General features: G+C 36.8%; 1 protein-coding gene across 2 annotated transcripts in view; it reads left to right on the forward strand.

Moving 5' to 3' along the window:
* The window catches only part of SPG11 (SPG11 vesicle trafficking associated, spatacsin), a 35,794-nt gene that overhangs the window by 9,321 nt on the left and 9,861 nt on the right, over positions 1 to 16,612 (forward strand). For both annotated transcript variants that reach the window (XM_080394991.1, XM_080394992.1), the window contains 21 exons: positions 351 to 529; positions 701 to 877; positions 1,347 to 1,418; positions 1,851 to 1,978; positions 2,647 to 2,825; positions 3,303 to 3,510; positions 4,032 to 4,235; positions 5,149 to 5,255; positions 6,054 to 6,199; positions 7,061 to 7,222; positions 7,974 to 8,040; positions 8,493 to 8,658; positions 9,779 to 9,984; positions 10,595 to 10,703; positions 10,873 to 11,032; positions 12,237 to 12,494; positions 12,727 to 12,927; positions 13,245 to 13,352; positions 14,461 to 14,623; positions 15,025 to 15,239; positions 15,602 to 16,346. In XM_080394991.1, coding sequence (XP_080251117.1) covers positions 351 to 529; positions 701 to 877; positions 1,347 to 1,418; positions 1,851 to 1,978; positions 2,647 to 2,825; positions 3,303 to 3,510; positions 4,032 to 4,235; positions 5,149 to 5,255; positions 6,054 to 6,199; positions 7,061 to 7,222; positions 7,974 to 8,040; positions 8,493 to 8,658; positions 9,779 to 9,984; positions 10,595 to 10,703; positions 10,873 to 11,032; positions 12,237 to 12,494; positions 12,727 to 12,927; positions 13,245 to 13,352; positions 14,461 to 14,623; positions 15,025 to 15,239; positions 15,602 to 16,346 — 3,960 coding nt within the window. The remainder of the gene's footprint in view (positions 1 to 350; positions 530 to 700; positions 878 to 1,346; positions 1,419 to 1,850; positions 1,979 to 2,646; positions 2,826 to 3,302; positions 3,511 to 4,031; positions 4,236 to 5,148; positions 5,256 to 6,053; positions 6,200 to 7,060; positions 7,223 to 7,973; positions 8,041 to 8,492; positions 8,659 to 9,778; positions 9,985 to 10,594; positions 10,704 to 10,872; positions 11,033 to 12,236; positions 12,495 to 12,726; positions 12,928 to 13,244; positions 13,353 to 14,460; positions 14,624 to 15,024; positions 15,240 to 15,601; positions 16,347 to 16,612) is intronic.

The following is a 16,612-nucleotide window of genomic DNA, read 5'->3' on the forward strand; positions in this document are numbered from 1 at the left end:
CCGGAGCCTTCTCTTCTCCAGGCTGGACAACCTCAACTCTCTCAGGCTTCATTAGGAGAATGTCTTCATTAGGAGAAGGGGGAAAACACACCCCTGAAGGGAAGAATGTCAGTGAGGATAGGGGGACCTCTCTGGAGCACTGGTAGGACTGTGACTATCCTGACAGCATGCTGATAGTGGTGGACAGTATCAATACCTGTACGGGTCAAATTGCGATACAGAGCCAATGTGCTTTTTTCTCTGGGGTGTGTTCTGTTTGTTAGTCAGGGGAATGCGTACAACATGGCTAAGCATTAAAAATACTGTATTGTTCATTTCTGTTTAACTGATATCTTGGATGCTCTTGACAGAACCTGATGAATTCCTGCAGAAGAGTGCGGATATTTTAACTGATTACATTATTAAACTTAGAAAATTTATGAGAAGATATCCTCAACCACAAATACCTGCAGTACACATGGAAAATGATCTTGATGAAGACCTACCTGTATTAGAAGAAAGCCATGTGTGGGAAAAACTGACACCAGAGGTAAAAATGAGTAATCCATTTTTTACTGTTCTTATTAAATATATTTAAGGAAATTATTAATATGGAAATATCTTTAAACTATTGGGGGGGAAATCAGTGTAGGAATGACAAAGATACTGACACTGAAGATTAATGAGATCTGTTTGTTCCATTTTTTTTTTCCTTTTTTAGGAAGTCATTGCTGAAGCCATCTTAAGCAACAAAATGCCAGAGGCCCAGGCCTTCTTCCAGATGCATCACCATCCTGCTCACAGTCTTCAGGCATTTATTCAGACAGGTTTGAATCTGGTCTATGATCGTCTTCTGAAGAACAATACCAGAGAGGCCGCAGAACTTTTGAGAAATATGGTGAGAGGTGTTCAGTAAGCATGCTGATAGTTCTTAACACTTCTTTATAACTAATGAAATAAATGAATGCTAAGAGTTTGGGCAACCTTTAGGTGTCTTAGGGATGTATTGATTCTACCACATTACATATATTATAGTGAAAATTAACTTGTTTTAAATAACTGCTTTGATCACTAATGCCTTCAGAATGCTGAGGGAGCCTGTTTATAAATGTGTATTGACTGATGTCATGGTCAGTAAAGCGCAAAGGTGATTATGGCAAGTCAGGTATTAACAAATACATGTTTTATATCCAGACATGCTGGAGGCATCCTGCAGGTGTTATGACATCTTTAGTAACTGGTGAAGCGAATAGCACAAGCATGCTTGTGAAAGTTTGTGTGCTTTAGAAGGAAAGCAGATGGCTTTATCCTAATGCACAGCTGCATTTGTACAGTTTGCATACAATGAGTATCTTCTTTTTTGTTAGGGCTTTGATGTGAAGGAGGAATTGCGTAAGATATGTTTCTACACAGTTGATAAACATGTACGAGATTTGTTGGTAAGTGCAGAAAAGCCTTTTTTTGTCTATCTGGTGTTCTTAGGTCTGAAGTCTGTCGTATATTTACGCTGAGAGAAAGCACTGTATTGGACACACTTTCAGAATGGGAACAAGCAGGTTTTGTCCCCACATCCTTGCCATGCAGTTACTGAAACATGTCATTGCCATGCCTATGTTCTTTTGTATTTGCAGTTAAAGTAAAAATTGGTTAAAATGTCATTTCTTTGTTCTGGCTCTGGTCTAGTTCTTATCTGCTTGCACACAGCATGAAGTCCTGGCTCTCTTGGGATTTAAGTGTAGTGGCCTCAGTGCTTCCAGTATATTTTCCTACAGCTAGTTAACTGTTTACACTTGCAGGATCACTTACAACTTTAATGTATTGTAATTAGATAAAAATTGTAATTGGAGGTAATACTCTAATTTGAATTAAAGGTGAAAGTTTTACGAGAAGAAAATTATTTTTCTGAAAAAGAGAAGAAAATGATAGACTTTGTGCATCAAGTTGAAAGCTTTTACTCGGAATCCTTCCAAGAAAATAAAGAGATTCAATCTCTTTCCAGGTAATGTGGGTTATCAGTTTTAACTATTAAATAATAACTTTAATAGGATTTAAAATACGCTGGCTTCTACATTCCATATGATTTACTGCACTAACAGATAGTCGTCTGTAATTCCATTAATTTCACACTGGTCTTCACTTGCGGAAATAAGGGTCAGTGTGGGAACTGATTACTTTTCTCATTAATGTAACAATTGCTGTCGTGTTCTTTCCAGACTAAGTCATGACATACTATCATCAGTGTAACAGAGGTCTTCTGTTCATGTCATCATCACCATAAATGAAGTATTTTTAATAACAAATGATATTATTAGAATTCTTGATCAAATGAAGCATGTTCAAATGGCTCTATTTTTGATATATGATATCCATAATATAGCAAACTAAAGTAACCTAGAAAAATAATTTTACAGTTAAATAATAGCAAAAATGTTACGATACTTAGCATTTGCTATGTCAGTTTTGGAAAAATGAGGTAATTCTTTACTCATTGCTTTCATATGAATTCTCAAACTTTTAGCTGAAGTAAGTCCCTCTACCACTTCTAGAACTCTCTTCAGAATGGACTAGCAAAATTTGTTGATCCTTTAATCATCTTGTATTTGTTAGATTGTGGACTGTTTTTGAAAAGAGTACTAGAAAACATCCTAATGCAATATTTCATTGCAGTTTCAAGAACTGGAGAAAAGAACAAGACTTTTCCAGACATACAGCTGTTTTAGACTCACTGTTGAGTTATGATAGACATTGGGTTCACAGTAGGAGAGTCAGAGTGATGTTTAACTGGGCGCAGTGGTGGGATGAGCTTATTCAGGAGATGATTCTTCTCCCCAGAAAACCACGCCAAGGCAAGTATTCTGGTACTAAGAACTTAAATTGTGAATTAAAAATCTGTCTTTGACATAGTCTATTGCAGTTGTGTAGGAGTGATGTTGATATAACTAAAGTTGTGTGCTACCACAGTAAGGCACTTATTTTTTGCCAATGAAAATGGGTAAATAATGTGTTTTCATCCTGTTGTGTTCTGGAGGGATCTGTGTTTTTCCTGGAGAGAAAAATTTGGAACTAGCCAAAAGGGACTTGTCTAGTGCATGGCCACTCATTGTAAATGTCTGCCTGCTATGTTCTGTAAAGCTTATCACATTATGCTATTACATTTAGCTTTTCCAACATAAAGCTCTAACAAGCTGTACCAGTATAGTTAATCTCAGCATCGTATTTGCAACCATTCATTACAAATATGTACATGGATAAAGAAATGTCAATATTTCTCTAAGTAGTGTTTGCTTGTGCTGGTTTCATCAGTTTATCTTTTTGAAACACAGAACTCAAGACATGTAATCCTGAAGTTCTTTGGATGCACTTGACAGCTCAGCATGATTGGCTTAATATTTGTTCATGGATTGAAGAATCTGAGCCCAACCAGACTTTGTGTGGACAAGCTAACTGGCCCCCTCTTACTCCAGACATTATTGACCGGAATATGTTATGTAGTAGCTATATGAGAAATGATATATTAAACAAGCTGGCTAGGTATGTGCCCTTAATGCATTATACTAACTTTCTATCTTATGTGAAGCCAAAATCAGATAGTTATGGAAGTACCTGTTAATAACACCTTTGACACATATTAATTTTTAGATTGCATTTAGGGCCATATTTTGAAACAGCACAAACCATTAATAAATTTAATTTTAGTCTTGTACTTGCACTTCCCATTATCTGAAAACAGTAAGAAACGTGAGAGCAACAGAAACTCTCTGTCACCTCTTTGGTCTTGCACAGTGATTATATCCGTTTCAATGCATGGGTGACAATGCTAAACACATGGCATTTCACGCCTCACACCTTGCTCTCTGCAGTGAACTGTAGTAACTACAATATTGTTTTACCACTGTCAAATGTATTTTGACATGTTGTGTTTGCCTCAGTAGTGAAGTACTCCCTTAGAAGGAAAGGTCTGCTTTATAATTTTGAACGGAAAACACCCTTCAGAACTTGTTAAAGAGATTATCTGTCTAATCAGTGCACATGCTTTTTCTCTTTACTGATAGAAATGGAATTTTTGTCTGCTCTGAGTTAGAAGATTTTGAACTTCTGCTCCAAAGACTGTCTTACCTTGGGGGAGTACTGCAAAATCCTCACCCTGTTCCAAAACACAACACTGCAAATGGTTTGGACTTCCATGCTCGTTTTGTCCTTCACTGCTTAGAACATAATTTACAGTATCTGTTATACACTTACTTAGACTATTACAGGTATGAATGCTTTTCATCCCCCAAATCTCATGCAGATTAAATAATGAAACACAGTTTCAATAGTTGAGAGTAAGAGTTTTCCTCGACCCTTCCTGTTTGGCAAGTAAGACTACTCAGGTCACATCACTGTTATTTATGAAAAACTGTGAGGCAGCATGTTAGGTTTTGTACTGTATTTTGAAGCTTTATTCAGGTTGTCTGGTTGATATTAATTTATGTGTCAGTCATAAAAGGAAACAATTAGAGTTGTAATTAGTGTAATGTTATAAACAATACAATCTTAAATGAGCCAAGACTACTTGTTCTTCAGAAACTCCCTTGCTTGAGCACAAGTATGAGTTCATTCTTGATATATTCACAAATAAATTGCTGGTTTCCATCTAAATTAGGATTACTTGCGATTTGAAGGAGAAAGCAATATTGGGTATCGGAACTATATGAATACTTTCTAATTAAAATTTCTTGGCTGTAACTCCGGTCTAACAGTGCAACTACTAAGACAACAAAAGTGGGCTAGAAAAAAGCCAACAAATCTTTTTTTGTTGTTTTTTATTTGTTTGTATAGTCAATTTTAGTTTGCATAAAATGACTATGCCGAGTGGTATTTGTGAATCAAGTCCTTTTGGAAAGTGTTTGGGGTTGTCAGGTCTGGAAGTTAGTACTTTGATTTATGGAAGCAAGCAAGCACAGAAGCATTATGTTAAAGAAGGGAACTGTCAGAGGCACCATATCAGCTAAAGCTGTGCGTCTTGTAGAGAATGGTGATGTGATTTGGCTCCTTCTTAAGAACAGATGAAATAAGCCACTGTAACACCAAGTTGGATGCTCTTAATTTTAATACAGTGTTAAATTGGGGCAGAGGATGGTTACAAAAACTGTATTTTCACTGTGCTGCTACTCATCTTATTTCCAGTTTAACTCCTTCAAATTGCTCTATTCTGGATAACACGGAATTGCATGAAGCACATCCCTGGTTTGAATTCCTTGTGCAGTGTCGAGGGGTTGCCAGTAATCCACGAGGTAGGAGTCTGGCCTCTCTCAAGGGGTGGTCCGATGTTTTTGCTGCTAGCTCAGTATTTGGCACAGCTATGAGTTTAATTCCCTGCTCAGCTGCAAACTTTTTTTTGACCATGAAAAATCATTTACATCAGCATCAGTTCCTCATCTCTAAAATGTGGGTTGTAATTCCTACTTAAACTGTACATAAAGATTTGGAGGCTGTAGATACGTGAGGATTATTTTGTGTATGATAATCATTACCTCCAATTTGATTATATTCCTAGCAGGTTGAACACAAAGAGAATTCATAAGAAAATGCATATGCTGTTAAAATTAAAGCTTCCTCTGGTTCTTGTGGTGTATGTTGGCTTTTCTGCCCCTTCAGTTATGTGTTTGCCTTATTTTTTTATTATTGCCATTGAAAATCAGTAGAATTTGTGCCCTTAACTTGTTTTACTTTTTTTGAAACATTTCATCTTTTGTAGAGTTGCACGTTAACAAATGATAAAAATACGCCCAAGTGAAGCTTTTTCAGAAAGTGTAATCAGTGTAGGATAAAGAATTGAACCAATACAATGCTGAACTGTGAGACTCAATCCAAATTGATCTGTGTAGGTAAAACTATGGTTTGAAATTGGGGAAAGCTCGGTAACATTTAGAACAGTTTATCTGTATTTATAAGTAGATTGAGAAAAATCACTACTAGCAACAAAAATAGAAATCTCAGTATTTTTCATAGTTGTAGAACAGCTGTATTGCATAATTTAATGATTTACTGTTGGTTTTGCATGAACTTAAATCTCACTTTTTTCTTTTAAGATCCAAAGATGATTTTTCAGGCTAGTCTAGCAAATGCTCAGATCTTGATTCCTAGTAATCAAGCCAGTGTGAGTAGCATGCTCCTGGAAGGACGTACACTATTAGCACTTGCTACTACAATGTATGCGCCTGGAGGTATTGATCAGGTACTGTGTGCAACAAATTATTGATAAGCTTTTGGAGAAGTTCTCACATGGTGTTGAAAACTCAAAGGAATATGTTAATAAAAACAAATATACTAACGCCAACATATAATTTTCCCCTCATATAAAAATTTTGTTTTCAGTGTTAGTTGACCAAATGAAGTGAGTAGAGCGGTTCGAGGTTACGAGATTTAGAAAGGCACAGTGGCCATGAGTTGGAGTGTTTAACTTCTTCATAACAGTTACAGCTGAGAGTGTTTATAGGCACTCGTATTCCTCAAATAGTTTTAGTTTGGAATAATATTTTCAATAAACTTTTTAAATGGTGTGCCTGTATTTGTTAGACAACTATCCCCTTTTGTAGTCATTTGTAGTTTTTGAGTAAATGAAGCAATGGGTAACTGGACTGCTCTTCTGCTTTGATCTGTACAGGTGTTACTCAGCTTCCATATTTTTGTTTTTAAAGGCTAAAAATCTGGGCATGTATTAAAAAACCTCAGCTTACTGGTTACATTGAGTTAACCAGTTGCATTGTGCTGTAGAGATCAAAAAGCACGTTATAAACTATTACACTTTTAATAGAAAAGTTCTTGGTGAATGCTGAACCGCATGTTGGAACAGAATTTTTTAATACAGATAGCTTTTGATACATAGCACAGTATCCTAAAATGTCAGGTACTGTTGAGGTTGTGTCTGATATTACTTAAAAGGATTTTAGAGGAAAAAAATGATACTTTCTGTATTGTCACTGTATGGCAAGTTCCCGTGAGGTAGTTTGTTTGGCACATTCAAAGATTGTTTTATTATTATCTTAATGCAAGTTTCTTCTTCCTAATGAAATACTTTTGCTTCCTTGCAATATAGGTTCTTCAGAATGAAGATACGGAAAAACCTCTAAAGAAAGTTGATCCACAGCTCTTAAAAATGGCATTGACTCCTTACCCCAAACTCAAAGCTGCTCTTTTCCCCCTGTGTACCTCTCATGGAATTTTGCCACCTGACATCTCTCTGTACCATCTTGTTCAGGTACACAAAATACTTCTCGGTAGTGCTTTTTGGCAGAACAAAAGTAAACTAAGAGGAGCTGGTTTTCAGCTAAAGGCTGGAGGGTGGGGACCATATGTCGTTTCCTTGGAATCCTTAATTTGGAGCTAAGGTTTATGGCTTCATTCTGAATAATTTTTTAAAATGGTATCTACTGTGAGTCTGGCTTCCCCCTGCTCCCCCAGACACATAAAGGCGTCTGCAGTGTTTAACTTCAGCAGCTCTGGAATGTCAGAGAAGCGATACTCTTTCAGTGTTCAGTGGGCAGGTTGTTTAGTTTTACAAAAGTTAAAATGTTTTTACTTGTCTAAGGGAAATTGAAATTTAGAATTAAAGGATAGTGTCTCATGGAATGTCATCACACATTTCTGGGCAAATGCCTTTTACTTCAGAAATGTGGTATAAGGTAAAGTGAAAGTGGGAAGAAATGCTACAAATTATTCATTATTAGGAAGTGTTAACCTTGCTAAGATCACAGTTTAGCAAAATACATAAGCATGTTCTTTCCCTATTTCGTTAGACCAAAGTCTAAGCCATTCCTTGCATTTGTTTGTATTCTGATCCTACGGAGTAGATAAATACAAGAGAGAACTGCACAAGATACATCACTGCTTGGTATCAGCACAGGCTATTCCTGATTGCCTGCTACCATAGCTTCCTAAAATAGTCTAAAGTCTGGTCTGATGTGAAAAGCTTAAGCTGTCTCAACATATTTTGTTTCTCATCTTTTCAGTCATTAGTGCCCTTTGATCCCACAAAATTATTTGGCTGGCAGTCAACAAATACTCTTGCTGTATCAGGTATGTTACTTTTCAAGTTTTATATGCTTGTCTAGTCTGAGCACCTAGGATAAAGTACCTCCCAGTGGAATCATTTGGCAGATAAACCTATTCAAAAGGCCATTTCCATTACAAAAAAAAAATAGTGCAATTTACTAAAATTTTGTTTTGAAATTAAATCCTAGATAGGTTACCTTTTTCCATTAAGCTCTTTACAGAAGATTTTTTTCAAAATGTCTGATGAGATAGAAAAGCAATATTTTCCTTTAAAAGCAAGTTGAGCACCTAAGAAGTGATCCAGATTTCTGATTTTACAACGAGAATTGGAATTTCAGTGGGGTTTAGGTATGCTGGGATTTGAATTGGAACAAGAAGAGAGGTATTGGATTGTCATCTCCTGTTCTGTAGCTGAAAGCCATTTTCTGTGTTTAATTCAACCGTTTATCAGCTCCTAATAATAATATTCTTTCTAGATGCATCAAGTGACTTTCCTCATTTTTCATCACCTGAACTGGTGAACAAATATGCTGTCATGGAACGACTGGATTTTTTGTACTATTTGCACCATGGACGTCCATCGTTTGCTTTTGGTACATTTTTGGTCCAGCAGTTAGTAAAGAGCAAATCCCCCAAACAGTTGTAAGTCTTCTCAAACATGACAGTCAGATGGTTCTTTTGAAGTTATCACCTAGCACATAGAATAACATTCATCCTCCCCAACAGCAAACAAGTGGTGTGCATTGTGTCACTAAAAATTTTAGGTGTCCTAGGAGTCTATTCAGTCTAGCATCAAGTAGGATAGTAATCAAATATCACCTAAAAGAAGGTGAGCTTTATTTTGAATTGCCTCAAAATCTGCGCAATGAAAGCAAGGAATGAAAAATGTTCCAGTCATATCAAACACAGGGACCTGAGCCTCTAGATCACTTTGTAGAAAAATATTGCCCCATTCCTCTGACATTTCCTGAGGATGATACTTACTTAGTTAAATGAGTAAGCCAAATAATGTATTGGTGATTGAAGGAATTAAATTTTCTGGCTGAAGTTTCAAAGTCGTGTTCAAAAGCATACGGTCAAATTACACATCTTGTTTGAATATATTAAATTTACTAGCAAGTATATTCAAAATTAATAGGAGTTACATCAGAACAAATCACTTTGTTTCTAGAATGTCTTGTTTATGTATGAGTCACTATTTGCTTTTCATTGTTTCTATGCAAATCAGTTTCTCTTTGTGTAAGCAGCTAAGATTTGAGCAAGAAGGAAAACAGGTTAATGTAGACTGAAGTACTTAACAGTTTAAAAGACAGTCAAGGATGCATGATTTTTTCAATTACTACTCTGGAAAAATCTCAGATAACCAATGAACCAGGCACTGCAGAACCCTTTAGGGTATCTTTTTTGCTTAGCGCAATGTGCAAATCAGTTTTGGGTTTTTGATGCTGCAGTGCCTGGATTGTAAGCTCTGCAATGGGACTTCTTGCACTAAAATTGCTAACAGATGGTTTTTATCAATTAGAATATCAAATGTATTTGCTTTAGTTTTTGTTACAATTGCAAACTCTTGCTTATCACATCTGAGGCTTTATTCTCATACCTGTATTTTTTTATAAATGTGAAACTTTTGGTTTGTTAATGTCTTTCAGGCTAATAAAGCCTGTGAGTTTAGTAAACCTTGTGGGTACTTGTTTGCATGGGGAATATTTGTGTTTGAAAATTGGTTAAAAATCATATGTGTTAACTGGTGTTTTTGTTTCAGGATTCAGCAAGCAGGAAACGAAGCCTACATTTTAGCTCTTTCTTTCTTCAGTGTACCTTCAGTAGGAGCAGCCTGTGTGTGTTTTCTAGAATTGCTCGGTCTCGACAGCCTCAAACTCAGGGTTGATCTTAAAGTTGCAAACATAATTTTCAGTTACAGAACTAGAAATGAAGAATCTCAGCACAATCAAATAAGGGAATCTTTGGGTAAGGGTGTCTTTTGTTTGTTTTAAAATAGGGTACTGTGTATTTATTGGGAAGAGAATCAGAGATGGGTTGAAAGATGGTGCCTAGCTTCTGAGGAATGCAGTGAAAACATCCTGTCCTTTGAAGAGCTAAGAATTTTGCTCTTTTTTTTTTTTTATTCCTGCTTCTTACTGATTTTGAAGGTGTGTTTTGAACCTGGCGTGCCAAATAAGGCAGGAAGACTGCGATATGACATGCAGCCAGAATTGCAGGAATATCTAATAGACACTGCCGAACAGCTGCCTGAGGCTGTGTAATATTTAGTAAGGTTCAGCCTAATGTTGTAGTAATATGACTGGAGGATTAAGCAAAGGAACATCACCAAATCTCTTTTCTCTTTCATAATTGATTTTCAATCAACTACTGCCTTACAGCTGTAGTGAATCAGATGTTCAAAGCTGTAAGAATATTAATTTTATTCTAGGAATAACTTTAGAAAGTCAAATATCTAACTTCAGGTCCGCAGGTGTCTTTTTGTCTCGACAAGTAAACTACTGGTACTTTTGAAAATATTACCCTTACTCTAATCCCCAATAGCATCTCAGAAATAGTAATATGTTCTTTTAAACAGTTGACAAGCTAACAAAATTGGCTGATGGTGAAAAAGCAGCAGCAGCAGCAGTTCTTTTGTCCTTAGAAGAAGCCTTTTGGGATGCAGTTGAGCAGCAAGGAATGAAGAAGTGAGTAAAACCTGATATAAAGGATTATGCTGGCACATTGAGATTGAAGGCTGAGTTTTAGCGTTTGTGTATTCATATATATGTATAATATATATCTCTGTGTGTATATATATGTATCTCTGTAGAAATACCAGTTTATTACAGCTGAAGCTCTTTAAATTCCATGTAGGACATCTAGTGACTCTAGAAGGCAGTGGTCTTTGGTAATGCAGTTCTGTAAACTCCATAATATTGCCCTGAGTACATCTTACCTAAAGGAATGTGCCAAATCCAACGACTGGCTGCAGTTCATCATCCAAACCCAGCTGTACAGCTACCAGCCAGATCAGGTAAGTTGTCTGTGTATGGTTTGAAGTGAAGATAGAGTTTACCAAGAATGTTCTTTGTGATGTTAAAAAAAAAAAAAAAAAGTAAAGGGAGGAAAAAACACAGTCTTTTAACAAGACTCCACATTGTGGAGACAACATAAAATGGAAGCCTCATCAGTTTCCATGGAGTTAGAAATTGTCTCAGGATGCTTGAGATGCTCTGAATACAATAGCCCTTCTCTTACAGCTGGATTTCCCAACTTTTCTTCTTAGCTTTTCACATACCAAGAGAGAGCAAACGCAAGACAAAGGAAATTGACTGCAGAGGGACTTGGCTGTTCAGCAGATATAATAATATGCTTCTAAGAGCATGAGAGCTAACTCTTAAAGCAGAAGATGAGGGGGAAAGAAATCCCATTTGGAAAAATCATATGTGATGTTATAAATCAGTAGTGGAGAAAACAGTTTGCAGAGAGGAGTGATTTGAGTGTTTCTTTGAAGTGAATTGGAGACAAAAGTATTTGCCAAAAAGGGACTTAATTTTCATTGTAAATTTAGTTAAAATTATGGCATACTCATACTGTTTTTAAGTTTAATTTAAAATAAATTAGCCGTTGTTTTTTTTTTATTGGAGAGTTACCATATGTTCAATGTAAGTTTTAGTAAAGTCACTCTTCTTTCCTTTCAAAACTTACACCTATTTCTGTGTAAAAGATACTTAGGCTTTTGAGAATCCAAATCTTTGATTTTTTGTTTTGAACATAATTTAAAAGTGAATGGAGTATTACCAATATGTAAAAATTAAAAGCAATTTGGGAGAAGTAATGTGAGGAAGCTAACTGTAAAATTCCGGGTAAGATGATACTTAGCAGGCCTAGGATTTTAACTTGCATCTCTTCATTGTTGTCTTGAAAAATACATAATTATACAACAGCAACTAACTAGACAGTTTTCATGTTATGTTCTTAGGAGTACGAGAGAGATGAAAAAAATGAGTGTCTCTAGGAGGCCTTTTAGCTTCATGTAAAAGGAAGAGCTTCAATATTTTATTAGAATAATTCACAGCTACAGAACACTTTTTCCTCTCTAGGTGTCCAGAATTAATCTGAAAAATCAAATTCGAAGTATGTTTTATTTCTTTTCTGTGTATTTAATGCTTCAGTCCTTCCCCCCTGTTCTCTTTGGATCTCTCTCTGTAGAGATGCTTTTGGTTCTGTTTTCCTAGGTCATTTCTATCCTTCAAGATTTCACTCCCAACTTACAAGATCACTTGATGCTGGCGTTGGAGAAGTTATCATTTTTGTGTCCTGATACAGGGAGTCCTGAAAACAGTGCTGCCAGTGTGTTCAAGAGCAAATATGCAGATAGTCTCTTTCAAATCCTTTTTCAATGTCAGGGGAACTCAAACCCTTCATGTTACCTTTTGACTGAAGGACTGAGAAAGCACGCTCCCATTCTGAGTGTTTTAGCAGCATGTTTCCCAGTGAGTATTGATGAAATTTTTATTACTTATTCCTCTAAAAGATAAATAAATAAATAAAGTGATGGTTATGCATAATTGTGTTAAATGGTAGGTAGGTTGCATTCATTGATTATTTTTTTTCCTTGGTTTTTGTAGTAATTGTGAGTGGTGTGGCTCGTTTCACGAAGTGATATATAATGAGGTGATGTTTGTCTCTGGCTATTATAAAACCATCATTTGTGTCATTTGACAGGATGCAAACATTATTCATTGTCTCTGTGTTTGGATAATTACTACTGTGGATGATACTACCAGAGCTGAAGCAACAAATCATATTCAAAACTCAGCAGAAAATCACAAATGGGATCTTCATGACCTATCAGTTATCTGGAAAGTCTTTTTAAGAAAGCAAAAGAGTAAAACACTTTTAAATGGCTTCCAGCTCTTTTTAAAGGTAAGGTGATATCTTTTTAGTGGTATACTTGAATGTATCCCACATCCCCTTGGAGAGGAGGTGGTCTGTAGATTCCCCCTCTGTCTTGCTGTTTGTGGCCTAGATAACCTGGGTGTAATCTACTGAAAATCCTAGTCAAGTAAGAAAATCTTTGAATGGAAGTTCTTCCAATTATTACAAATTTGCAGATCAAATATCAATCTTGCATGCAATTTTAATAAATTAGAACTTTATTGTTCTGGTACTGAGGAAGACACATTCTACGTTTATTTAGGTATTTTTAGGAAAGAATTATAACCTGTTTTTGTGTCTTAAAGGATTCCCCTTTACTGTTCATACTGGAGATGTATGAACTATGTATGAACTGTAAAAAATACAATGAAGCTAAAAGCAAATTGGACAAGTTTCAGGGAAGTCTCACAAAGGTAAGCAAATCCATTTTCTCTGAATGCCATTGCCTAGGTCTTCCCTTACCAGAATGTGATAGTACTGAAAAAAGGTATGCTTGGAATGATCTAGGAGCCGATTTGTGAAGTAGTGGGTCCTGACACATTCTTTTTATTGCTGGCAGTTGATGGAAAAATGTTTTTGATAATTTAAAATGCACAGTGCATTTTTCTAAATCATTTTGCTTTAAGTTGATATGGTCAGACTGAAATACAGGTCATCCTCCTTGTGCGAGCAGTTTCCTGTTTGAAGGTTGGCATTGAGTCAGGTAGGACCACCGTTGATAAATTGAATTATTTGTGGTAAGTGTGGAATATTCTTTATTCTATATTGATCAGAGCAAGTCAATACTGAGCTGATAAACTAGTGACTTCTATAAGGAATATCTATTTCAGTCAGACAACTTTGAGAATGTTTCAAAGTTTCTGAAAAAGTCTGTGGTACTGCTTTAGTTTTGGTAGTTGCCTAGGCTTTCTTTGAAAATGACCCAGTGAACTGAATACTGAAGTGGAACACCCTTCAATCAAAACACTGATTTAGTGGTTGATTTTAAAAGGACCAAAATGTGCTCACAGTGTTCCTTGTTTGTCTCATACAGATGTGTTCAGACATTATTTCAGTTCTTTCTTTTCCATCACAGTTTTCTAGTTCCCTGAATATCTTGGCAACTAACATTCCATGTCATTAGTGATTTTCCTTCCTGCAATTCAAGCTAAGGCTACATTAGTTTCTTTTCCCTATGCACCGCTCACATAGTGGATATGCTTATAACATATACAGCAGTGCGACGGGGGCTATTAATCTAGCAATTTATTTTGTCTGACCGTTTCTGATCCTTCTTGCATCATTTATCTCTTCCATGATTATCAGGAATAATTGGTGGTCACCCGGCCATAGAATTTACTACTTTCAGGTCAAAGTCAAACATACATCAGTAGTGGCTCAGTGCCCCCTTGGGAATGGCAGTTCATTGTTTCTTAAAGGAGGTAGATCTGGTACACCTTCCATTTCCAGTGCAATTCCCACCAAAATGCAGAATGTATCTGCAAAAAGAGCCCTAACACCTAAAAATCTTTATCTACACAGCTTAAAACTGAAGATGAAGCAGCAGCCTCAGAATTACCTGTGCAATGGTTGGAATCACAAGCATTGTTTCTTCTTGAATTGATGATGCAGCAATGTAGAACAGAATATGAATTAGGAAAACTCTTACAGCTGTTTGCTGCAGCAGATAATCTTCTACTCAATGGTAAGTCCAGCTTGCTGTTAGATGGTATTACTGCTTTAATCTAAAGACTACATACAATGTCTTTTCAGTGACTGAAAATGTTTAAGTGTATTCATTCTGATTTATTTTTGTATAAAAATTTATATAACCAGACTTGGTCCTTACAGTGAATTGCAGTGGTGAAAATGTAACTGTGTGTAAGTCTGTCTCAGAGAATGATTATGTGCAGATGTTGATAAGGAGGGCACAGATTATGCGCAGAAGTATTTTAGTTGTGGATTTAGAGCTTATTTTCAGTCCCATGGAGTCTTTGGAGTGTAAATCTGTGCTCCTCTGGCAGGGCTGCATGCTGAAATAAGTAGCAGAATTTCCTCAGGTTTAAAACCCAGCTGCCTTTAGATGTTCTTACTCTTTTGAAACAGGCCCTTACATGAAGAAACTCTGTGCACTCAGTGAGACCCTGAAGGATTCCTCCATACCAATTAATCACACCATCCTAACCAGTTTCAATATGGAGACATTTCAGAGTGAGTGCAGATCGATTCTGGAGCAGCTACAAGAGAAAGGAATGTTCTCCCTGGCTCGGGAGGTAGCAGCACTCGCTGAATTGCCTGTGGACAACGTAGTTATGCAAGAGGTACAGTATAGTTAAGTAATGGTGTTCACCTCTTAATACTCCTATTACTGGCAGTATTGAGAATGTTAACCTCTCAGCCTTCCCGAAACACAAAATTTTCTTCAAATCGCTTTTTATTTTCAGTGCAAGTACACAAAACAAGTTGACTGTAAAGTGCTGAGCTGAAAAGGACAGTATAAATTCCCTTATTCTCTTACTGGGTTTGCTTGCTATGCAGTCAGTTTTATGGGGTGAGAAAAATAGATGAATTTGTTGCATATTAAGACATTTAATCGAAATTCAGTTTTTCAGTATGCTGGCCATCTAGTGTGATTTTTCCTTTTTGGAAAAATCGTTGTTTAAAACCTCTGTGAATTTTGCAGGGTCTAAGAGATCTACATCGTTTAAGGGACATTGGACAGTGGCATCAAAACCAGACAAGAATTGAATTCTGGAAAAAATGTAATGACAACTTCATGAAAAATTCCATCTCCAGCGAAGCTGCATCTTGTTTTTTTATTGATCAGGCAAACACGGTATTTGAACCTTCAGCTCATGAGAAGATAAACAGCATTATGGAGAGGCATCTGTTGCTTACCCTAGCTGGCCATTGGCTAGCCAAGAATGACTCGGTGTCACTGCACAGATTAGAAGAAATAGAGAAGCAGATCTGGATTTGTCGCATCGCACAACAAACGTTATCTGCAGATGAGGGGTCGGCCAAGTCGAGATTTTCCTCCCCTGTTGTAGCAAACGGGGATCTTACCTTTGATAACTTAGCTAAGGAGTTTTCTTTTTCAAAGCTTCCTGCTCTGAACACACCAAAGTACTTAAAACTAGAGAGCCTTGCATTCAGAGAGTCTCAACAGACCTTGACTAGTGATGAGGAGGAGTCACTCAAATTTCTGATTGGATGCCTCCTTGATGAAGGAAGTGTGCACGAAGCCAGCCGTGTTTGTCAGTATTTCCATTTCTACAGCAGAGATGTTGCACTGGTATTACATTGCAGAGCTCTCGCCGCAGGGGAGACTGATCTAGACAAATTACACACAGATATTCAGACTCTCCTTGGAGCAAGAGAGGAGAGATCTGAAAGCAGCGCATCTCAGCCCAGCAGAGTCCCAAGCAGTAAGTAAACTAACCAATTCAGCCACTTGACAAGTCATACCATTGTTGGCGTCCCACTGGATTCTTCCTCTTTTGTTAGTGTTAACTGCCCCCAGCATTTCTGCAGGAAATGAGGTCTTCACAACGGTGGGTTATCTTCTTGGTTCTTAAATCCTCTAGTGAAAGGAATTTTTTAAGCCTTGTAATACACGTTGCTCGTAGGTGCTTGAGGCAGGGTGTTTCTGTATACAGTTTCTGTAGTCTCTTAACTGTTCATTTTTTATAGT

The sequence above is a fragment of the Falco punctatus genome (assembly GCF_963210335.1).
Source record: "Falco punctatus genome assembly, chromosome: 7".
Classification (NCBI taxonomy): domain Eukaryota; kingdom Metazoa; phylum Chordata; class Aves; order Falconiformes; family Falconidae; genus Falco; species Falco punctatus.